This window comes from Asterias amurensis, chromosome 6 (assembly GCF_032118995.1).
Source record: "Asterias amurensis chromosome 6, ASM3211899v1".
Lineage (NCBI taxonomy): Eukaryota > Metazoa > Echinodermata > Asteroidea > Forcipulatida > Asteriidae > Asterias > Asterias amurensis.
The window spans coordinates 23,256,291-23,264,143 of record NC_092653.1 but is presented as its reverse complement, the minus strand read 5'-3'; the positions used below and the strand labels follow the sequence as shown (position 1 = coordinate 23,264,143).

At 35.3% G+C, this 7,853-nt stretch overlaps 1 protein-coding gene across 6 annotated transcripts in view; it reads right to left on the bottom strand.

Annotated features, from left to right (window-relative positions):
* Positions 1–3,363: 3,363 nt before the first annotated feature.
* Positions 3,364–7,853, bottom strand: part of LOC139938302 (uncharacterized) — a 59,858-nt gene continuing 55,368 nt past the window's right edge. For all 6 annotated transcript variants that reach the window (XM_071933723.1, XM_071933725.1, XM_071933728.1 and 3 more), the window contains 2 exons: positions 7,566–7,738; positions 3,364–7,282 (listed from right to left, as the gene is read on the bottom strand). In XM_071933723.1, the coding sequence (XP_071789824.1) occupies positions 7,236–7,282; positions 7,566–7,738 (220 nt within the window). In that variant the 3' untranslated portion in view covers positions 3,364–7,235. The remainder of the gene's footprint in view (positions 7,283–7,565; positions 7,739–7,853) is intronic.

Here is a 7,853-nt window from a genome sequence, read left to right as displayed (position 1 = left end):
GCATTACGGATTTTAGTAAACACATGTCATGACACGGCGAAACGTGCGGAAACAAGGTTTGTCCCGTTATTTTCTCCCGACTCCGATGACCGATTGAGTCTAAATTTTCACAGGTTTGTTATTTTTTATATAAGATAAACGAATGGCTTCAAAGGCAGTGGACACTATTGGTAATTACTCAAAATTATTATTATCACCAAACCTTTCTTGATTACGAGTAATTGGGAGAGGTTGATAGTATAAAACATTGTGAGAAACAGCTCCCTCTGAAGTGACAGAGTTTTCGAGAAAAAGTAATTTTCCAAGAATTTAATTTCGAGACCTCAGATTTAGAATTTGAGGTCCGAAATCAAGCATCTGAAACACACAACTTTGTGTGACCACGGTGCGACAAGGGTTTTTTTGATGACCGATTGAGTTCAAATTTACACAGGTTTGTTGTTTTATTTTATGCATAGTTGAGATACACCAACTTGTGAAGACTAGTTTTTGACAATAACCAATAGTGTCCAGTGTACTTAAACATTTTTTAATTTTAAATTTTTAGACACTTTACAAACTGGTCACTAAATTGGTAAATGAAGGTAATTATCAAAATTTGTCAATTCCACATCTCAAACATGGTCAGTGTTGCTTTAAAATGATTGACAGTCACGACAGTAGTCATGTCTTGAATATAAGTGCACTCTAGGCTATGAAATAGACATGTAGTTTGATATTTTGACTGAAAATTTAATTTTTAAACTCTTTTTTCTTTGAAGCACAAACTTTCAATTCTGTTTTACAGAAAACCATGCAGCCTCCTGGTTATCTCCACTTTTGTTCAAGGGTTACAATCCTGGTATAACAACTGGCAAAGAAATTGCGATCATAGTGTACTACAGTATCGAGTTACCATGGTCTTTATCAATACTATGAAAAGGTTTAATTTTGTTCAGGAAAGGACAACAATTTTAACATCACTACATTTGGTCAAGTTTTATCTTTTGAAACAGGCATTTCAAAGAGTAAAACAATCAAACTAATTTGAAAGCTGTAATAGAGTACATGTACCAAATAATCACATGAATCATACTTTTGTTCTTTTATGCACTAAAAATAAAGAGGATAAAACGTGCGTGATACTAGCCTGCATAATGCATTAATGCAATGTAGCAATATGGCTAATAATACTTGGCTAATATAAGTTAAAGCAACTAAAATCAATGCAACAAAGAATAATAATTTAGAAAATAATCCCCCTAATAATTATAATAATAATAATAATAATAATAATAATAATAAAAACAGCACATTGGACAAAAATCCAGCCAGGGTTACTGAAATTTATTCAGGGCTTGTAAAAATTCAGGGTTACCTGGCCTCAACAAGTTGTTAATTATTGTAATATTATCATAGTCTTAGACCCTGGCTTTCAATTCAAGTATAGAAATAGTATGAGGGTCTTCACTGACAAAACAATTTAAGTTTGTTTTATTTTAGCTAATAGGGATGATAATAACAACCTTCCCTTCAGATAGTTAATGGTTTTGAATGGTATCTTTATATCCCAAAAAGAGATCACAAACAGTACACACTAAAACAAATGATCCGAGCGAGTTCAGTTGAACGGCTGTAGTTAAGTACTAAAACCGAATGGTTAAACTCAAAATAATTTTTGAGATAAAAAATATTAAAACGATGTCACGAAAATAATGTTCGTTTCAGTTTTAGCATGTGAAAACGTATTTTCCAGTCAGCTATATCGACTCAACCAATTGATATTTCAAACGAGAGTGTGCAAAAACCACATAGCAGTAGCCTCACCGTCACACACCATGTCCCTCCACGTTGTTGCGCTGCATGTGGTTGCACTCTGCTCCCGGGATTTAAAAATTCCCAAACCCAAAACAGGAGAGCAAATTTTCACATTATGCAGTCTTTTGAAATTTAACAAAATTAGCCTAACAGATACTATAAGTTATTAACTTACCCTCTCGAGGTAGCAAACGGGTATAATACGCTTCAAAAATGTTATTTTCTTTCCTCAAACTGTGAAGTAGTGGAGCTCCCTCCCATTTCGGTGTCCGCCATGTTTTTGAAAAGGGCGGTGATGCGCAGGCGCAAAAAAAAGGAGAGGGAAAAAATAGTCTGGTTCCCAGACCCCAAAATCTCCGACTAGGCTCTGTCAACAAGAGACATCAAGGAATCTTTGGTCAGGGAACCAGACTAGGGAAAAAAGAGAGAAAAAAAACGTTGGTCGGAGTAGGTCACGTGTTTTTCTCCGTATCAACTTATACTGAAACGATATCATCATAGAACAATATTCTTACTGTCCAAATTACATGATAATAGTTTCTTTTTAATTTAATAAAAATCGTATTGAGTAAAGTTGTAGAATACAATTTGTTGGCGACAATTCTGAAAACAGCACTACTGTGATAGTCTTTTGAAGTGGACCTGAGCGTAAAAAGGACATACCAGAGGGGGAGAAATTAAATTGTGCCTACGGGGGTAAGTGTGTGTTTTTAAGTGTGTCATAATTATCAATTGTATTAGCTCACAACGGCACCCCTAAACGTTTCTAACCATTTCACTCGAAGTAAACATTTCACTCGAAGTAATGGAAAAAGATGTCATCCCCAAAATTTGAGTTACTGGTGGTAAACGATTCTAAGTTAACCCGCAAACTGATGACTATTAAAACCGTTCCGGTTTTTCGGCGATATTTCAAAAACGATACCACATTTTAGTAAATTTCAAGAGTGTTTCGATTGTAAATATCCACATTATTTATAGGAGATTAAAACAACGGTTCCAAGCCAAGGTTTATTCCACCTTTATGTCAGTATGAGATATGAGTCAAAGGGCTACTAAAGGAGTTTAAAGGCCCCGGATACTATTGGTAATTACTCAAAACAATTGTAAGCATATACAAACGACTTACTTGGTACGAGAAATGGAGGGCCGGTGACAGTATACAAATATTGTGAAAACCGGCTACAATTGAAGTAATGTGGTTTTTGAGAAAGAGGCAATTTCTCATTCAAATAATATAAGACCTCAGCTGAAGCTTCTAAAGTACACAAAGTGATGAAAGTGTGTTTTTCTATCATTATTCTCCTGCAAATTCGATGACCAATTGAGCCTAGATATTCACAGGTTTGTTATTTTATACATGCTGGGATACACTAAGTAAGAATAACTGGTCTTTGAAAATTACTAAACGTGTCCAGTGCCTGTAAGTCTAACTCACCAATCGTTTATTTACATGAAAAGGGTGCAATCCCTCTTCTCATGTCGTCAGTATCACTGTCAGTGTTAAACACCCCAACCCTTAACCACCTAACAAAAACAAATGACAAGCCTTCAAACACTTGAAAATACAATGAAAACATATTTTGCATTTTTTTTTAATCAGTCATTGCAAAATGAAAAATATAAAACTGCATTCAGATTCATGTACCCTTGTGAGCCGTTATCATTTATAAATTAAAACAAAATCATATTTTGTTCAACTCAAAATTAATAATACTTTTCTCTCTTAATAAACCTGAACAGAAATTCGAGAGATAAACCATTAAATTATTGTTTTGAAAAACCAACAAAGTTAATATTTACAGGACTTCGCCTCATTAGCCTGGACTCATGTGAGTCCAACTTTAAGGAGCTGTAAAGCAAACAAAATATTGCTTAATTGACTTTATTCATTTGATGATCTAAAGGGAACAAATACTTGGGATCACATGGCATTTTAGCCCGTAGCAGCAGTGTTTTTAGCAGGGCTCAATGTCATACTGCTTGTAAGCAAGAAAGAAAATGCTTAGCACAGAAAAAGCTTGCTTAGCAGAAATATTCTACCAGCTTACTATGTAAAGGAAACTGGTTCATTGTTCAGAGTGAATTTTCCTGACAAATTGAATGTTGTGCTGAAGGGAGTGCATACATTGGTTCTTACATTATGGAAGCAAGACTTAAATTAAATAAAATCAAAATTAATACATCTTTATGTACTGAAATGTGTAATGACAATTTCATCAAATGCAGCTTTGATTTTTAAAAAGTTTCTTATAGAAGTCAAACATCTGTTTTTTCTTTTTTGTATTGCAGACATTTTTAGTCATGGTGACTGCAACTTATGATGCATAAAAGACTTAAATTTCATTATGATAGAAATAACTTCCCATAATTTAAAAATCACAGGAAGCAGAAAAACATAAATTATCCAAACTTTCCTTCTACAATTGTTGACTGATATTTTTGTATAACTACTCCCTCTTTGTATGTAATTATTTGCTCATGTTCCCTCGCAGTATTGCAAAACCAAAACTTTGAACCAATTTTCCAAGGTGAGATTTTGGTATTGATCATGAAAATTGACATTTCAGAATGTTATTGTGTACCTACAACCAAGTCCCCCTTCATTTAAAAAAAGGAAATTTATTTTGTTTTCTTTAATATGAAGCGCCTCTTTTTCTAGCGTAAAGATTAGAACTACTTAAAATTGCGCGGTATATTTTGAGCACTCAGAAAGGACTATTTTCAGAAAATCATTTAAAAGGCAGATACCCACGTCAATTTATAAAACATTAGTCCATTAGGCGATAATGTAATGGAGAAATACACATGTACAGATTGGACCAGAAGGAGACCCTTTTTTAGACTTACCCTTGATTTCATTTTTTTGCGAGGGCAATAAAATTGAAAAATTATTAAGTTTTATTGGAAACTTTGAAAGAGGCACCAAGGCCAAAAACAATGCAACCGGGGCCATGACCCCTATGGCATCCATGCAGTTCCAAGACTGCTCTGTGGTGCATTAACTAACCAAAATAAACTCAAGGTGCTGATATTAAAAAAGTAACAAACATCAAGCAAACATAACTGAATTCATAAGACCAAAATTGGGCCCCACCAACCCTAGTAAAAGATGTAGGTTCTTAGGGAAATTTTTACCAAGAAGGAACTATTCCTGACTGTCCATTACTAAAAGAAGATCTGGATTGTGAAGTAAATCTCTTATCGCAACACATAAGTAAGTCACCCTCGCATTTTGTCTGCAATAAATACAAACACAGCTCACATACTATATGACAATCTTGCATAAGACTGCATGTCATTTTGTTAAAATTTTAAACAATTTGATATCCGATACAATTTCAAAGACAATGTCCAGTAATAAATCTGTGTGCTTTCACATTAAAGCCGCACAAATTACCGCAAGAAACAAATAACTGTACACAGGCCTCTTTCTGTACAAAATACACAATAATCTTTAAATTACTATATAGCTTCATATAATTTTTTCCTCAAACATGTAGGTGCCTTTTCCCCCTTTTCCTCTGTCTTTCAAAATGGACACTATTTACACAGATTTTGTTTCACTTTAAATGCTTTACAAAAGTACTGTAGGACCACAGAAGTTTTTTATAAGAAAAATCTTTAACTGGCTAGTTTTTTTAACCTCACATTGAGCTTCAAAATCACAAAACTTTCACACTCATAAATATTTTCATCAATTTAAAGTGGTGACATTAGTTTTTAATTTGATATATAGATTTTGGGTACGACATTGGTGTTACAACTGATTAACTCTGAAAGCTCATGTCAAAAAACAGAAGATGTGCCATTAGAATTTAATTCAATTAAAACCAGAGACTACCGGTGGTACTGTAGTAGCTGAAAATTGTTCTCGTGGTGTGGCTGGGTCAGCATCCCATTCCAAGCCCCCATTTATTAATTCATCATTTCTCGGAACTTCTGTTTCAAAAAATGGTTATGCATCAAAACATTTATAAATATCGAAACAAAACCTGAAAAACATGGCTTTGTGCTTGGCTTGTTTCTCAACTTGCAATTAAACAGGCCAGATGTGAATCTCTCCTTGTACATGTAAGGGCGAGGCAGTTTTTAACTGGCAAAGGGCAAGTCAAATTTGTACTTGAGCTTTTTGAAAGGCACCAAGGCAACGCCCAGGGGCATTGAGGCAAAGTGAAGTAAACGCCTGCAATTCATAATGCATCCGGTCTTATTGGAACAAGTCAAGGCAGTTAATCCTTCGGACATAGCATTTCTATGACCATGCGGAATGCATAGCATTTCAAAGGGCACCAAGGCAATACCACAAGGCATGTAGGCAATTGCCCCATCTTATATAGCAGTTAATCCTTAGTACAGGGCACCTCTGTGACTATGAGGGAAGTTCTAACTTCTACTGGAGCATTTCAAATGGCACCAAGGCAATTGCATAAGGCATGAGGAAATTGCCCCATGAATTATCAGTCCTGGTTACATTCATGTTCCAAAAAACACCAGTGTCGTACCTCTACTTTTTGTGTCCATGTGAAATTAAAATAGCAATACTTTGGGTTTCAAATACACTTTACAGACTTTTATTTTTCACAGAATTTTTGTTTCTGTTTTCAGCACACACATACACACACAAATTTACAATCAGATATTGTATAATAACCAACCCCATAAAACAACTTTACAATTTTGTTACATTTTTTTGCAAGACCTTCAGCTTCCAGTAATATGAACAAACATGGAAGCATTAAAAATTGTATTTGACATGGATAAAGCACCAGAATACTCTGAAGCAAAGAGGACATGAATGCAGTTATTGAACAGACCAATCTATTAGGCTTCACCCCTCAAAGAATTGACCAAGCACAACTATGAACATGCGGCCAAAAGCTCGACCAAAATCACTCATGTTCAATCCCATAATGTACATTTATTGTGTTTTAGCCATTGAAATTGCTAACATTAGGTATTTTGTGTAAGCGATGGGGCAGAATAAGACTTGTGTGTCATACACGGTGCCCATGCAAGATAGAGAGTTCCTATGTTCAGCATGGCTCTATGGATTGGTCTCATTCAACATGGGGCAAGGCCACTTTTCCCAAGTAAAAAAACAGGGCACTTCCATTGGAAACATGTAGAAGATTTTTGTCAATCTTTGCATACTTTTCACTGGGACAGTAAGAGGCTGTCCGAAAAATGTTGTATCAAAGTTTTACTACTGCATACAGTAGTAATTCTGAATACAGTGCAGTTTGTTGTCTCCGGTTTGTTGCCTCTTAAATGTTTGAAGTAGCCAAGAAGTTTTTTACTCACGGTGACGCCATTTTGTTTCTTCCAATACACAAGTCTATGGAAATTGGACTGAGACATGTGTCTAAAATAGACTGGTACCCGTGGTGTGATCAGGAATTTCAAAATGATCTCTGTTGTATGCTCGGAAGGTCAGCTCAGTAGGTTTGCTCGTCATCACAATTTTCCGTCCAATGCCCAAATACTGAAAATAAACGAAAAATATTGTTTAAGTTCCATAGCCAGTTATAATATTTTCTTGAACAAGGAAAGTAGTTCATCAGATGCAAAGCAGATGAGGTAGTTGTTTCTACAAAAAATCTCCCTCCGTCTCACATTTCAGAATCTTCTCAAACATTTCTGTAAGATTAATTGTACAGGTTATTTTCTTTTGTTCCTCTGAGCGCTTAAAGACTTCCTTTTGGAGATCTAAGGTGCTGTATAAGAGCAGTTGTTATTATTGTTATAATTATTATTAATATATTCACCTTCACATATATCGCAGTAAGCTCGCTCCTCGTGCCTGGAGCCATGGTACTGGGTCGGTGGAGGACTATCCGAACTGGACTGTAGAGGGCAGTCTTCCGTATCGTGAAGGTCAAACACATCGCAGATATCACAGAACAGACGAGGTGGCGGCATCCGATTGGTTAACTCAAGACTGGATTAGATAAGTAAAAAGGATAATGAATTGTACATGATGTGTGTGACCAATCAGCAAATCTGAGGATATTAATATGCTCAGAGCGTTTGAGCATTTTTCTGTTTTCTTCATT